We start from the raw sequence: 15,558 nt of genomic DNA, 5'->3' as shown, positions 1-15,558 counted from the left end.
TGTTATGACCCCATCTCAGCTCAGGTCTTGGTCTCAGGGTTGTGAGTTCAAGCCCTGAACTGAGCTCTGAGCCTACTAAAAAGAAAAAAAAAAAAAAAAGGAAAGAGAGAGAGACAGAAAAGAAAAGAAATATAAAGCTATTTTACACTAGAGAAAGGTTGTTCTTTGCCAAGAGTAATAATAATCTGCTGAAACTGCTTTTGCAAAGGTCATCCAATGACTGCTATTTAGGTTGGTAAATGGGATCAGCAGTTAAGCAATACCTCCCAGGACCCAAACACCTCAAAAAAGATACTAGAAATAGTATTTCCTCAGAATAGTATCATCTCAGAAAGTTCAACCATAAAATCAAGATAAGGTGAACCAAAACAGAGATAAGGAAGTCAGATACACAGGACCAAGTAAAAGATGACTAACTAAATTTAAGATATGAACATGCAATGAAAAGAAATGTACCTATCAGAAAGGTGGGCTGGTTAGCAACAGAAATGATGAAAAAGGAAACACAGAGAGAGAGACAAATGTGGCCAGTGCTGATGTAGAGTGCCCAGGGGAGAAGATATTTTATAAGGGTGATAGATGGGGCGCCTGGGTGGCTCAGTGGGTTAAGCCGCTGCCTTCTGCTCAGGTCATGATCCCAGGGTCCTGGGATCGAGTCCCGCATCGGGCTCTCTGCTCAGCGGGGAGCCTGCTTCCTCCTCTCTCTCTCTCTGCCTGCCTCTCTGCCTACTTGTGATCTCTCTCTGTCAAATAAATAAATAAATTCTTTAAAAAAAAAAAAATAAGGGTGATAGATGCAAGTAAGTGCTTGGTAGATACATTATAAAGATGGAAAGATCACTCTATCTGAGCACGAAGCCATTTAAACTTCTAGTCATTTACAATCAACTCCCTCATTCTAATCCCATGCTCTTATTCATTAGGCAATATTTGATAATTTGGTTTTCCATATAGCATTCTACATGGAAAGAATACCCTCCCTGATGCAAATATCTAATTCTCATTTTACATTACTGAATTGGTATTCTGATACACACACACAAATACACATATTCTCTTGTGATAGGGATTTCTATCCTTGAATAAAAATGCAGGTTCTAGAATCAGATTACTTGAGTTCCCACTGATGTACTCTGCAACCTTGGGAAATTCATCAATCCCTTAGTGTCTATTTCCTCATTTGTAAAATGAGGGCTCCTGTGTAGGGCTGTCATGAAGATTAAATGCAATAATTCATTGTAAAGCACTCAAAACAGAACCTGGCATATAGCGAGCACCAGGTAAATGTTAGCCACGTTTATTACTTTTTAGGATGAATTAACATCTCCAAGTCTGATCAGCTGAGACCTATGTGTTTCTGAATCTGAAAAACTGAAACAAGGCCACTGGGGGCATCGATGCACAAAAGAATACTGGGATAGCCCTAGACTGACTTGAGGCTTGATGTGATAAATTCAAAGCCACCCGTTTCTGTGAGATTTTTTTGGAAACCAGATCCCCCGTCTGTCCAGGTGAAAACTTCATTCATATAACAAAGGGTCACAAACTCAACTGCCTACATGATCAGGCAAGTCACCTAATGAGCAGACCTCAGGTGCTGAGTTTACAAAGAAAAGTATCCCTGAAAAGACATTGGAGGATGAAGAACACAAATCATATCTAATGGCATTCAAACACAAACATTTTTAAACATCCTGTTAGGCAAACTACAATGTAGACAGATTTTAGGTGTGAAGGCCAGATGCTTGCAAGCCCTGAAGCACTCTTTCATTCATCCTTTTAAAGGTCCTAACTTAGGATATCCTGTGGCCAATTTCTAACCCTTACCTTTATCTGCTCTGTGATCATCCCTTCTTTGAAACTTTCTCCTCCCTTGGCTTCCAGAAAACTTGTCTTCTTTATTGTCTACCACATAGCTCGTCATTTTGACTGACATCTTCGCTAAAAACTCTTCGACTTTATCTCCAGTTTTATGAACTCTAAGAAATATCTCATGAATGTTGCCTTTTGTCTGCTTTCTCATTGACAATGCTATTGATCAGGTCCTTGTTACCCAATTTCTAGACTTTTACAGTAGCTTTGACTCATTCCTTTCTTTCATATACCGCACCCATTGGCAAATCTTATTGGTTCTATCTCTGAACTATATCCAAAATCCAACCATCTTCTCCTCAGTGGCCTAAAACCATTATTACTCCTCACTTAACATTACCATAAGCAACTTCTTTTTTACCATTCCTTTACCACAGCCTGACTCTGTTCCTCCTCTGTTCAAATCCTCCTGTGGCTCCTTTACCACTCAGAGTAAAACCCAAGTTCTTTATAGATTTTATTATTTTTATTTATTTGACAGAGAGAGATCACAAGTAGGCGGGGGGGGCGGGGGAGAAGGCTCCCCGCTGAGCAGAGACCCTGACTCAGGGCTTGATCCTAGAACTCTGGGATCATGACCTGAGCAGAAGGCAGAGGCTTTAACCCACGGAGCCACCCAGGTGCCCCGAAACCCAAGTTCTTTAAAGTGGCTTTACAATTACAATTGCCCCTGTTGCCCATCTTATTTCATCTCTTACTTCTCTCCCCCTTGCTCACTGTTTTCTCTAACCACACTCCTCCCTTGTTCTTTAATTACACTAAGCTCATTCCAGGTTCTGGGCTTTTTTCACCTTCTGTTCCCTTTACCTAAAGTGCTTTTCCCCCAGACATACTAGGCCTGGATTCCTCTCTTATTCCAGGGCTTTACTCAAATGTTACCTTTTCAGCCGAATGTTTCTCTAAACACCTATTTAAAATGGGAATGCCCTTCCTACACCCAAAGGGTACCCCACCTCCCTTTCTACCTTATCAGCATTGACCACATTTGTTTTTCATATTTATCGCCTCTTTCTCCAAATAACATGTAAGCTCCATTAGGCAAAGGATTTTTTCTTTACTGATGTCTTCCCCAAGTCCAAAACAATATATACTGAATATTACGTACTTAAGATTTAATGGAAAGTATTGAAAAGTTCCCTAAATTGTCTTCCTTCTACTAATCTTCCCTTTCTATAATCTGCCTCCTCCTAGCCCTGAGGTATCATGCCAGAATGGCATGATCATGTGAGTTTGAGCCCGGTTGGATATAGAGATTACTTAAGTAAATAAATAAATAAACTTTAAAAAAAACTTTGAGGAGATCTTTATACCACTCAGGGTCAGATCCCTAATTCACTGAAGACTTTTCCTCATTCCTGAAAATGTTGTACACGCTTCACATACTAACATTTTATCATCTCTGAACCTACCATGCCAGTTCACTTCTTCACGCTTTTCATATATTTGACTCTGCGTGGCCAAATTTTACTCATCTTCCAGATGTAGCTACTTCCATGATGCCTCCCTGAAGCTCCCACCTATGCCACCACGGCACTCAATTTATATCATCTTCCCCTCATTGGCCTAAAACTATCATCACCCGTCACTTAGATTACCATAAGCAACTTCTTTTTTACCACTCCTTTACCACAGCATGACCCTGCTCCTCTTCTGTTCAAATCTTCCTGTGGCTCCTTTACTATTACAGGACTTTACTATTATAGGACTAGTGCTATAACTATGTATTTACCAATCTGTTTCCCCTACTACATTGTAAGATCCCAGAGAGCAAGTCTGGTGATACTGTATTGAGATTTGCTTCCCCAGTGCTTAACACTATATACTTGGCATAGAAATCTGTTGAATGAAAATTTAAAAGTAAATGAAATAGTTTATGAAGGGCTAGGAAAGGAAAAATAGAATCTAAGAGTCGAAGTGCTTTCCAAAGTCAAACCTCAATGTGATGTATAGTTTGAGTTTTTTACATTTGCTAGAGAAAAGCTCATTTTGATAGTTTTAACAATAAATTAGTAGACTCAGGAGTAAATGATAAACTAATGATAGAATTTAAGTTTTGCAAGATGAAACAGTTCTGAAGCTTGGTTGTACAACAATGTGAAGGTACTTAACACTACTGAACTATCCACTTACAAATGGTTAAGATGTAAAGTTTACATGTGTATTTTACCATTAAGGGCACCTGGGTGGCTCAGTGGGTTAAGCCGCTGCCTTCGGCTCAGGTCATGATCCCAGGGTCCTGGGATCGAGTCCCGCATCGGGCTCTCTGCTCTGCAGGGAGCCTGCTCCCTCCTCTCTCTCTCTGTCTGCCTCTCTGCCTACTTGTGATCTCTCTCTGTCAAATAAATAAATAAAATCTTTAAAAAAAATAAAATAAAATAAAAATAAAAATAAAAATAAATTAATTAGTAGCCCAGTGAAGGGGGGCATTTGCTCAAGTACACATAGGTATTTTACAGAACATTAAGTGAACTCTCACGTGAAATAAGGCTTTGCAATTTTTTGATTAAAATTACTGACTTATTAAAGTAGGAAGGAAGATTCAATATCACCTAGTTCAACTACCTTATTTCACAAATAAGAAAAATAATCATGGAAAATAGAAAAATATTAACTAAGAAAAAAAAAAAACGGAATCAAAACCCAGGTTTTACTGAGAATGGAGGGCTCTTAATTGTACACATTACAATCCCCGACAATTTAGAAAATAAAGTCTATGGGCACCTGGGTGGCTCACTTGGTTAGGCAACTGCCTTCGGCTCAGGTCATGATCCAGGAGTCCTGGGATCAAGTGCCACATCAGGTTCTCTGCCCAGCAGGGAGTCTGCTTCTCCCTCTGACCCTCCCCTTCTTGTGTTCTCTCTCTCTTTCAAATAATAAAATAAAATATTAAAAAAAGAAAGAAAGGCTAGAACTTCTTTTATTCCATCCCCATGCAAAGATAATGAAGAGTGAAAATAATACTGCAGGCAGGAGTTTGCATACCTAGACTCTATCTAGCCCCTATCTGTGGGATCTCGTAGATAGGTTACTGAGCATTGTAATACTATACTGCCTCATAGGACTAATGTGAGAATCAAATGAAAACCCTGTAACACATGGAAAGTATAATCATCAGCTCTATCACCAATCCCTTCAGATTCTCCAGTGTAGTCTCTTAGCAATGTTTTAATCATTATGTGTCAGGGGAGACAGAGCAGGGAGAAAATATAACCTACTACAGTTCTGACTAGTTGGGAATTTGGTTCTTGTTTTACATGAGGAAGGAAAATGGGGGAGAGGAGGGAAAGAAGGTAGGAAGGTTGTTCATAATGGGCAAAGAATAACCTCTTCCCAAAGGAAGGTTACACAAAGTCTTATTAATTAAAGACTCTCAAAAGCATAAGCTCTATTACTCATGCTGAAATTAACATTCTTCCCAGTTCAGATCCCGTAAAACTTTTTACTTTTAGCATATTTCAGAAAATTATGTAATAGTTTTATAGGTATATATTTATCTTTCCTACTCTACTGTACATGTGTCCAAACAGGCACTCATAGTATTTAGCCTTTAAAAGTTATTTGTGGGGGCGCCTGGGTGGCTCAGTGGGTTAGGCCACTGCCTTCGGCTCGGGTCATGATCTCGGGGTCTTGGGATTGAGTCCCGCATCGGGCTCTCTGCTCAGCGGGGAGCCTGCTTCCCTCTCTCTCTCTGCCTGCCTCTCCATCTACTTGCGATTTCTCTGTCAAATAAATAAATAAAATCTTTTAAAAAAATCTTTTAAAAGTTATTTGTGTTTTATTTTAACTGGGTCAACATCCAGTGAACTATAAAGCTAGATGGCTGAAGTTGTGCCTAGAGAACTGGAAGAAAGGGAAGAACTGAATGAAAAGAAAAGAATTTTATCTCCCTTTGGCTTCCCCCAACTCCACCTCTATTCTTGATTTCTCAGATCCTATGCAGAAGTTCTCTCTACTAATATTCTATATATCCACAAATTTATTTATGCATATTGTTACATTAGTGACACATATAAATATATTGAGTTTCACTCACTATAGTGAAACACCAAATTGGTATTTTTTAAATAAGCAACCTCATTTGGCAAACAAATCTTGTGCAAAATGTTCCCCATATAAACCATGTCCAAGAAAACTAGCATTTCTCAAAAGAAAAAAAACTGCACCTTCTGTGAATTTCCATTTCCATTTAAAGTCTCATTCTCATGTAAATTATAATAGCAATATTTTAATTTATATAAAGCAGTTGTAAGTAAAAGTCATATATTCAACTTTCATCCTTGTACTCACAATAAGCCTTAACTTTCAAAAACGTTAGAAAAAGGATATCCTTGAAACAATGCCTAGCACCAAATACCAGAATTCATATATCTTCTCCAATAATTCACAGAAACTTGTATTACAGTATAGAATAGCTATCATATGGAAGCACCGAATATTTCGGAATTTCACAGACTAGTCCATTTTCCCCCACATTTCTTAAGAATCACCTGGGCAGGCTATTAAAAACAGATTACCACAGTCCTCCCTAGAGATTCTGATTCAGTTGCTCGGGCAAGACAAAAATCTTCATTCCCTAAAGTGATTTTGAGGTTCAGCTAAGATTGTAAAACATTAATCCAGTAGAGTCGTTCTCAATTTGGCACCTAATAGAATTACCTGAGGAGCTTTAAAAAATTTTCAAACCCAGGCTGAAGCTCAGACCAATAGAAATGAAAGAAACACTTTTTAAAAAGCTTCCCACAGGAGGCTGAAAAACACTGACCTTGTAAGAACTTGAAAAATTCTTGTAGAACCCTCTTATCAATAAGGAAAGTAGGCTTGCTCAAGTTCCCAAAACTCAGGGGTAGCATACCGGAGTTAGACCATTTCCTGACTCACAATTCACTTTGTTTTTTGATGTAATTGTTTGTTTTCCACACAGGTTGACAGAAGAAAATGTGAAAAAGTTAAACTGTCTCTTCTTGCCTCAAAATAATACTGTCATTTAATAAGTGAGTAAGTTAAAATGAAGCTTACCTTTTTATTTCAATAATCACTAGAACACATTATTTTTAGTCCTAATATAAAACAAAAAAAGACTAAATATCACTATTATTTAATCTTCAGTTCTTAGTACTAAGCTGTTAATAAATCTTACAAAAACTTCTTCAAACTCTTTTTAACTTCTAATTCGATATTTCAAAATTCCAAATTCTTTTTAAAGCCTGGCATCACAGTTCCTTACTGGCAAAGTTATTTCAATACTTGAATTTGGTGACAAGGTTTCTTCATTATATAGAATACATACTTCTACATATTGAAGCTGCTTTATGAACAAAGAACACATTTCCTTCCTCCATACAAAAATAATGAACTTTAGGGATTGTTCACAGATATTCTGAGTGGGAAATTCAGAATGGAAAATTTCTCAAAATACTAGTTAACCCATTCCAAGAATTCTATCATTTTAATGACAAAATAATGTAACATAATCATGAAAAATATACCAAGTGCAAGCTTACATTGCCATAATTTTTAAGTTTTTTACCTTCTAAAAATTACTGTTTGTTTAATTGACCTGTCTTCTGGAGCTCCACTTTCATCACTAGGATATCAAAGTTTTTGAGATATTTTTACCACTCTAAAGGTTGCCAAACGTTTAGATATTTCAAATTTCAGTGACTCTTATTTCTGCTTGTGGGGTTTAAAAAAAAAAAAAAAGCGTGTGGACTGCTTCACAAAAAGCTTATCACATTACTTCACAGGTAAAACTTAGGCAATCTGCATCTAGTTTAGAGTACAATGTATACTTTTGATTACTTCTATTGACAAAGGAGTAATTGCCAGGTTTCATATTTTTAAATATTCTAAATAAGAATTAGATGCAACAGATTTTATTGCAGTAATTTAATAAATTAAACTCTTTGTTTTTACAAGGTAGGTAGCATAGTAAATTAAAAACCTAACCAAAACCTAAGTATGCTATTTGCGCTTTTTAAAATATGAAAATACCCCCAAAGCACTAAAAGGAACCAAGAACGAGCCCTTAAAGCAAAAATAAAATATCAGAATCTCCATTAAATGTTCAAATTATACACAGTACTTAGAAAATGCAGTTAGAGGGGATAATCCGGGGAGTTTTTACTTTAGGAGAAAGCTGTGCTACACTAAGGTCTGAGAAGCCTCCGTACTTTGTGTTAGCATTTTTAACTTGAAACTCAAATTATGAGGAGTAAGACTATAAATACATGGCCTTTGGGGGTTGTTTAAAATTTTCCTAAAAAAAAAAAAAAAAAAAAAAAGTTTATTTTTAGGAGTGTGCTAGGGCAGCAAAGAGAACACCCGCTATTACAGATTCCTGGCTGGTCCCATCTGGAAGCGCACAGCGGACCCTGGGCTCGGAGAGGCTTCGTTTCAGCCCAGGCTGGACCGCAGCACCGAGCCAGCACGCGGGAGGCGCCGGGCGCAGACCGAGCGGCAGACGGAGCCGCCCGGGGGCGGGGGGCTCGCACGTGCCGGCCGGGGGCGGGGCCGGCCGGAAAGGACCCCGGCGCGGGGAGGCGGGCGCGGCCGGGCCGACCTCCCCCGCGGCCGCCAGCCTGGGCTTTACATAAGGGCGCACGTCATGGAACTGATGGAGCCACACAGAGACGTCTAAGTCATGCAGGAGGCGCGCGGCCCCGGCCCGCTCCCGCCGCCCCAGACCCCTCCTCTCATCCGACAGAAAGACAGACAAGAAGGGTTCCCGACCTGTCGTGCCCTGCATGTTCAGAGTCTGTCATGTTTGGTCAAGAACGGGGCGGGGCTGGAGGACAGGTCTGCGAGGCCGGCGGCGGCGGGGCGCGGGGAGGACCCCTGCGCCGCCTGCGGGTACCTGCTCCCGGCCGCCGCCGAGAGGTGACGAAGTGGTAAAAACTCACGGTTACTAGTGAGCGACACAGACACAGACTTTCCAGTCTATTAACAACCACGCCAGAGAGATGGGGCTCTAACTGCAAACACTGGGCAACGGCCCCGCGCTGCCGGCGCTGCCGCTTTAGTCTCTATTCGCCGCCGGTGGCTGAGGCTTGGGAGCGGGCGGGCGGGCGGCGTGCAGCGACGCGGGGATTTGGACACTGGCCGTAACGGTGATTTCTCCTCACCAACATGGCGGCACCCGAAACAGGCGGCTCGATAAAATGGCGCCTGCCGCAACACCTAGCCCGGGACTAAAGGGCAGGAGAGATTCCTCCGCGTGCCGCGGCCCTTGCCCGGCCCGTCGGGGCAGAGCGCGTTGGCCATTGGAGGAGGAAGCCCGTCAATCACTCCCAGGGGCGGGTTCCCATCCTTCTCTGTGAAGCGGCGGAGGCGGCAGTCTGCTGGTGGGGCCAGGCGGCGCCTTGGGTAGCACTGGGCGGGGGAGGAGGCCTGCGAGCCCGGTGCTGTTGGTCCGCGCCTCTGGGCCAGCTCGTGCTGGCCCGCTGGGAAACGGGCGCGGGGGCTCAAGACGCGCCCTAAAAAAGGGCCCCTAACGCCATGCCGCCGCGTGGTTTGGGATGGGTTGATGAAGCAGAGGCGGGTGTTGAGTCATTTTTAAAAAATCACTTCGGTCGCTTAAATAATGGGAAAATGTGCTTCCTCTACAAGTTAGCGCCTTTTTTTGGTAATGTCTGGTGCTGATAATTGCGTTTTGAAGAAAATAGCATGGCATGTGACTTTTTCTGATTCTAAATTTACTTACCCAATTATTAAATAATAATATTAATAAGAGTAAAACGAAAATCAGATTTGTTTAGTTGAAACAATATTTCATATGTGAAATATACACGAATATTTTGTAAATAAAAACTAGCCATCAGATATCTTTATACTTGTGAACCTGACCTTTGGCGATAATTTTTTAACGACAAGTCAATGTTTTGGCCTATTTAGTAAATAAACTTCTGAAGCAAAGTTCCTTGTTTTGTAATGGAATGATGAACTTAATGGTAAATTCTGTCAGATATCTTTGTGGTGAATGCATTTGATTAACGTAATAAATGCAGTCCATTCAGAAGCAATCGCAATTAGTAAATTAAATTTAAAAATAAGATATGTACATGGAAAAAGAAAAGAAATCAAGCTTTTTTTTTTCCTTTTTTTTTTTTGCTGTTAAATTGAATGCAGCCATTGACAAGACCTGCACACTTGATAGATAATTCTGCAGGCGTTTGCCACATTTTGACATAATACATTACTAGGAAACTTCCAGAAAGCGGATCTATTTTGTCTGGAGTAACAATAATTAGCATTTGGAGTTAAGATTAGAATCTCTAGGTCTTTGTCTATTGTAACTATTTTACTTAATTTAGGTCTTAGGGTAGCTAATTCAGATACCCCGCTTCTTATTCTCCCACACTCAAGGACTGAGCCATCTTGGTGCTCCCTCCCTTTACATATATATTTTTAAAATAGCTCTATTGATATAAAAGCATGTACCTGAAAATTTACCCATTTTAAGCGTACAGTTTAATGACTTTTAGTAGATTTTCCAAGTAATGCAACTATCACCAACATTCAGTTTCAGAACATTCCATCCCCCAAGTGTCTTGCCACTCCTGCCTCAGGCAACGGATAATCTACTTTTGTTTCTATAGATTTGCCTTTTGAACATTTCCTGTAAATTGAATTATATGTTATTTGATTCTCCCTTTAAAAGACCCACTCATAGGGAGCCTGGGAGGCTTTAAGCCTCTGCCTTCGCTCAGGTCATGATCTCAGGGTCCTGGGATGGAGCCCCATGGCGGGCTCTCTGTTCAGCAGGGAGCCTGCTTCTTCCTCTCTCTCTGCCTGCCTCTCTGCCTACTTGTGATCTCTCTCTCTTTCTGTCAAATAAATAAATAAAATCTTAAAAAAAAAAAGAAGAAGACCCAGTCATCTCTACGTAATTTGAATGGAGCTCAGCCTTTTACCCTCAGTAAATAGTTTCTGAATAAAATGAGTCTTTGCTACTTTAATGTCTGGCTTTGTTTATCTTTGACAGTCATCCCACCCTTAATGCACACAAATATTGTAATCACTATAAGGGTGCCAACTGGGGAAGGAGTGCTACTGGCATCTAGTGAGGAGAGGCCAGGGATGCTGCTAAACATCCTTTTACACACAGAACTGTCAATTACTCAGCCCCAAATGTCAAAATGCTGACGTTGAAAAACTCTGCTCTTGACAAGCAGAACTCAAAGTTTTGAAGATTAGAAGCAAGAATTAAAAAAAAAAAAAGCAAAACTTCTACTAGGGCGTCACAGGGATAATAAAGGAAGGGTCGACTCCTATTTCCATGGTTTGATTCCCATGCCCATGAATCCTGACTATGGGAGAAACAGCACCTTTTTTTTTTTTTTGGAAGATTTTATTTACTTATTTGAGAGAGCGAGAGAATGAGATAGAGAGAGGATGAGTGGAGAAAGGTCAGCGGGAGAAGCAGACTCCCTGCTGAGCAGGGAGCCCTGTGTGGGACTTGTGGATCCTGGGACTCCTGGATCATGACCTGACCCGAAGGCAGTCACTCAACCAACTGAGCCACCACATGCCCCATAGCACCATATTATTGGTGGCTGATTTATAGCATATGTTCACAAAACATGTGCTTTGGATCTAGCTAGTACAGAAACTGGTACTCAAGAGACCATTCCACCATCTTATTATGCCAGTTGCTTTTTTGTGCGGTAAATTATATATAATATAATATTTGCCAATTTAACCATTTTGATGTGACAGTTCAGTGGCATTAACTACAGTCACACTGCTGTGCAACTATCACGGTCAACTTCCAAAATTTTTCATTGCTCATAACAGAAACTGTAACCATCAGGCAATAACTCCCTCCCATCTCCCAGTCTCCTAGTACTTTTGAAAGCCTCTAATCTATTATCTGTCTCTCTGATTTGCCCATTCCAAATACCTCATATAAGCGGAAATACAGTATTTACGTTTTTGAGCTCAGCTTATTTCACTTAGCATACTGTGTTCAAGGTTCATCATGTTGTAGCATGTGTCTGAATTTCATTCCTATGACTGAATAATATTCTATTGTATGTATCTACTACATTTGATTTATCCAATACTTGGGATGTTTCCACCTACTGGCTCTTGTGACTAATGCTGCAATGAATAGGAGTATGCACATATCTGTCTCAATCCCAGTTTTCAACTCTCTAGGGTATATACCCGGGAGTAGAATTGCTGGGTCATGTGATAATTCTATGCTTAGGCCAGCTGCTTTATAATGATAGGGGCATCACTTATCTATTGCATAGCAAATTATCCCTAAACTTTGGGGTTTAAAACATAAATGAGGGGTACCTGGGTGGTTCGGGCAGTTGAGCGTTTGCCTTTGACTCAGGTCATGATCTCAGGGTCTTGGGATCAAGCCCCACGTTGGGGACTCCTTGCCCAGCAGGGAGTCTGCTTCTCCCTATCTCTCTCTCCTGTGTGTGCGCTTTCTCTCTCTCTCTCTATCTCATAAATAAATAAAATCTTTAAAAAAAAAAAAACAGTAAATGAGACAGGGACCTTGAGAAAAAGCCCCTAGATACCTGGAACTCTCCTGGGTGGTTGTTATTACTTCTCTTGTAGACCAACCTGTAGGATGTTACCGCTTTTTCCTGCAGAACAAAGCACCGGCAAAAGAAACAAGCCTAAACCAGGTTCAGAATAGCCTGAGATAAAATTGGCAGTGAACTTTCCTTTCACTGATTTTTTTCCCTTATTATTATGCTAAAACACACACCCAGAGGTGGAGAAAACATGCAAATGAAACATAGGATAGAGGAAGAAGCACAGTTTTGTCAACTGGGCCCCTGTCCCCAATTCTCTGGAATTCCCTGTCCCTACATGCTTAAACATCACTCCTTTCCCGCCTTAGCCCCTTTAAAAGTTTCCCTGGTTATTATTCAGAGAGCAAGAGACCATTTTATTTGACCCCTTTGTCATGACTGTGTCTCCCTTCAGCTGCAGCTGTTGCCCTTATAGCAAAGCCTTGCCTGTGTTTTTAAATTTTGGGTCCAGCCTCATTTCTACCGTTGCTGGGTCCAAAGAACTGAGTCCAGTAACATAAACATTTATCTTCTTATTTATTTATTATGGATCAGGAATCCTGGAGCTACTTATCTGAGTGGTTCCGTCCCAGAGTCTCTTATGAGGCTGGAGTGGTGCTGGCGCATCAGCTTCCAAGGTGGCCCACTCAAACGGTCGGCTTTTCCCAGGCTGCAGGAGTGTTTTCTGAGATGGTGACTGACTTCCCTTCGGGTAGGCGATTCAAGAGAGGAAGGCAGAAACTGCAGTGCTTTTTACCACCTAGTCTCAGAAGTTGGACACCATCTAACACTGTGTATTTTGGAAGTCACCGGATCTAATTTACATTTAAGGAGAGGGGAATACGCTCCATCTTTTGATGGGGTAAAGAATTTGTTAAAGAATTGTGAATACATTTTAAGACTACCATACCATCTGGGGCGCCTGGGTGGCTCAGTGGGTTAAGCCGCTGCCTTCAGCTCAGGTCATGATCTCAGGGTCCTGGGATTGAGTCCCACATCGGGCTCTCTGCTCGGCAGGGAGCCTGCTTCCCTCTCTCTCTCTCTCTCTGCACCAGCCTCTCTACCTACCTGTGATCTCTCTCTGTCAAATAAATAAGTAAAATCTTTAAAAAAAAAAAAAAAGAGTACCATACCATCTATTGAATTTTTAATGTCATATCATATTTTTAACTTTTGAAAGCTCTAGTTGGCTCTTTTCCACTCCTTTTTATTTTATTTTTTAAAAAGATTTTATTTATTTATTTGACAGACAAGAGATCACAAGTAGGCAGAGAGGCAGGCAGAGAGAGGGGGGGAAGCAGGCTCCCTGCTGAGCAGAGAGCCCAATGCGGGGCTTGATTCCAGGACCCTGAGATCATGACCTGAGCTGAGGGCAGAGGCTTAACCCACTGAGCCACCTAGGCGCCCCTCTTTTCCACTCCTTAATGTCACTTTTTATAGTTCCCCTTTTATCAGGTTTTGGTGTATAATAAGCTTCTTTTAAAACATGGTAGCTTAAAACAACTATTTAGCTTACAATGTTGGTCACCAGTTTGGACTGGGATCATCTGGGAGGTTCTTCAGTTCTTCACTGGTCTCCATCGTGTGTCTGTGGTCAGCTGCGGGTTGACTTGGCAGCTTTGCTTTTAGGGCTTTGCTAGCTGTAGACTGGGTGCTGCTGTTCTCCTCCAGTTGTCTTATCCTCCACATGTCTCTCCCTTCTGTTCAGCAAGGTGGCCTGGGCTTGTTGTTCTGGAGAAGGCAGGAGTTCAAGAGAGAGCAGACACACACACGGCCTCTTAGGGCTCCAGCTTGGCATTGGCAAGGCTTTTCTGCTCCAGTCTATTAGCAAAAGTAGGTTATGAATTCAACTCGGATGAAAGAGGTGGTGAAATAGATCCCACCACTTGTTGGGAAGGGCTACAAAGTCATATTGCAAAGGATGTGAGTATAGGAAAAGGTAGAGAATTGGGCCCATTTTTTGAGATTTTATTTATTTATTTATTTATAACACAGAGAGACACAGCGAGAGAGGGAACAGAAGCAGGGGGTTTGGGAGAGGGAGAAACAGGCTTCCTGTTGAGCAGGGAGCCCAATTCTGGGCTCTATCCCAGGAGCCTGGCGTCATGACCTGAGCTGAAGGCAGCCGCTTAAGGACTGAGCCACCCAGGCACCCAGGGACCATTTTTTAGAATCAATCTGTAAAAGCACTCTAATGGTCTTAAGCGTACCTTGCTTCAAGCCTATCCACTCCTTGCTTGCTGATTTAAGTCCCTTAGTCTATAGCAGAACCAGCCTTTCCTTGAGATTTGCAGATGGTTGACAGATGTTTCAAAGACCATCTTCCCTGTCCAGGTGAAGCTGGAGGGCTTTAATGGGGAAGGCATGGGAAAGAGAGAGGAGCACCTGCAGAAGCAGGTGCCCAGGTGCTTAGTCATACGTTGAAATGACCCTGAATAGAACTGGGGGCATCAGCAGCAGCTGTTTTCAAATATAGTAGGCCTTATCTTCTAGGAAAGTTTGGAAGACCAGTGATCTGTCCTGTAAGAAATCTATCACAAACATACTTTGCCTTTTATAGTCTTTATCTAAAAAGGATAGTATCTGATGCCTTTGCAGGTCAGTTTTTCTTGCTACATTTGCTGCTTTTTACCTACCATTTTAATTTTTCCCCACAGACTGGTTATCTTTTGCTGTATACTGGACTTTTTAAAAATGAAACCGTATGTATGATAATAATCTGAGTTCTGTAGTATAGTACTTTCCTCCAAATGAGGTAATACCTTAATTCATTTCAATTTTCTTCTCAATTTTTAGTAATGACTGATGTACAAGAAAGGATTGCCTATAATATAAACAACAGGAGAAAGTACAACTTCTCCTCGCTTGTCTGGGAAGTGGACCCTGATTCGTGCCGGGAATCAAACAGTCGTTCACTAGTAGAAGCCCGTCGGGTTCGATGTCTAGCGTTTGAGGCTTTCATGATTCCCACAACTTCCACTCTTCCACAGGCATTAGAATAAGCAAAACTCAACGCTTCCTTTTCCCAAATGCGTGCTCTGTTTTCCGGCCTTGATACTATTCTCTCCACACAGAATGCCCACTTACCCCTAATGACAGTGAAAGAACTCTCAAGGACTGACTCCCAAGGATTCAGGTTAAAAATTCCAACTAA

General features: G+C 41.3%; 1 protein-coding gene across 1 annotated transcript in view; it reads right to left on the bottom strand.

The window, feature by feature from the left end:
* The window catches only part of ZC3H6 (zinc finger CCCH-type containing 6), a 56,926-nt gene extending 47,459 nt beyond the window's left edge, over positions 1 to 9,467 (bottom strand). The window contains exon 1 of the mRNA XM_059405607.1: positions 8,602 to 9,467. Within this exon, the coding sequence (XP_059261590.1) occupies positions 8,602 to 8,633 (32 nt within the window). The 5' untranslated portion in view covers positions 8,634 to 9,467. The remainder of the gene's footprint in view (positions 1 to 8,601) is intronic.
* Positions 9,468 to 15,558: the final 6,091 nt, after the last annotated feature.

Source organism: Mustela nigripes, chromosome 7, assembly GCF_022355385.1.
Source record: "Mustela nigripes isolate SB6536 chromosome 7, MUSNIG.SB6536, whole genome shotgun sequence".
In the NCBI taxonomy this organism is placed as follows: Eukaryota; Metazoa; Chordata; class Mammalia; order Carnivora; family Mustelidae; genus Mustela; species Mustela nigripes.
This window is presented reverse-complemented; position numbering and strand designations above follow the sequence as displayed.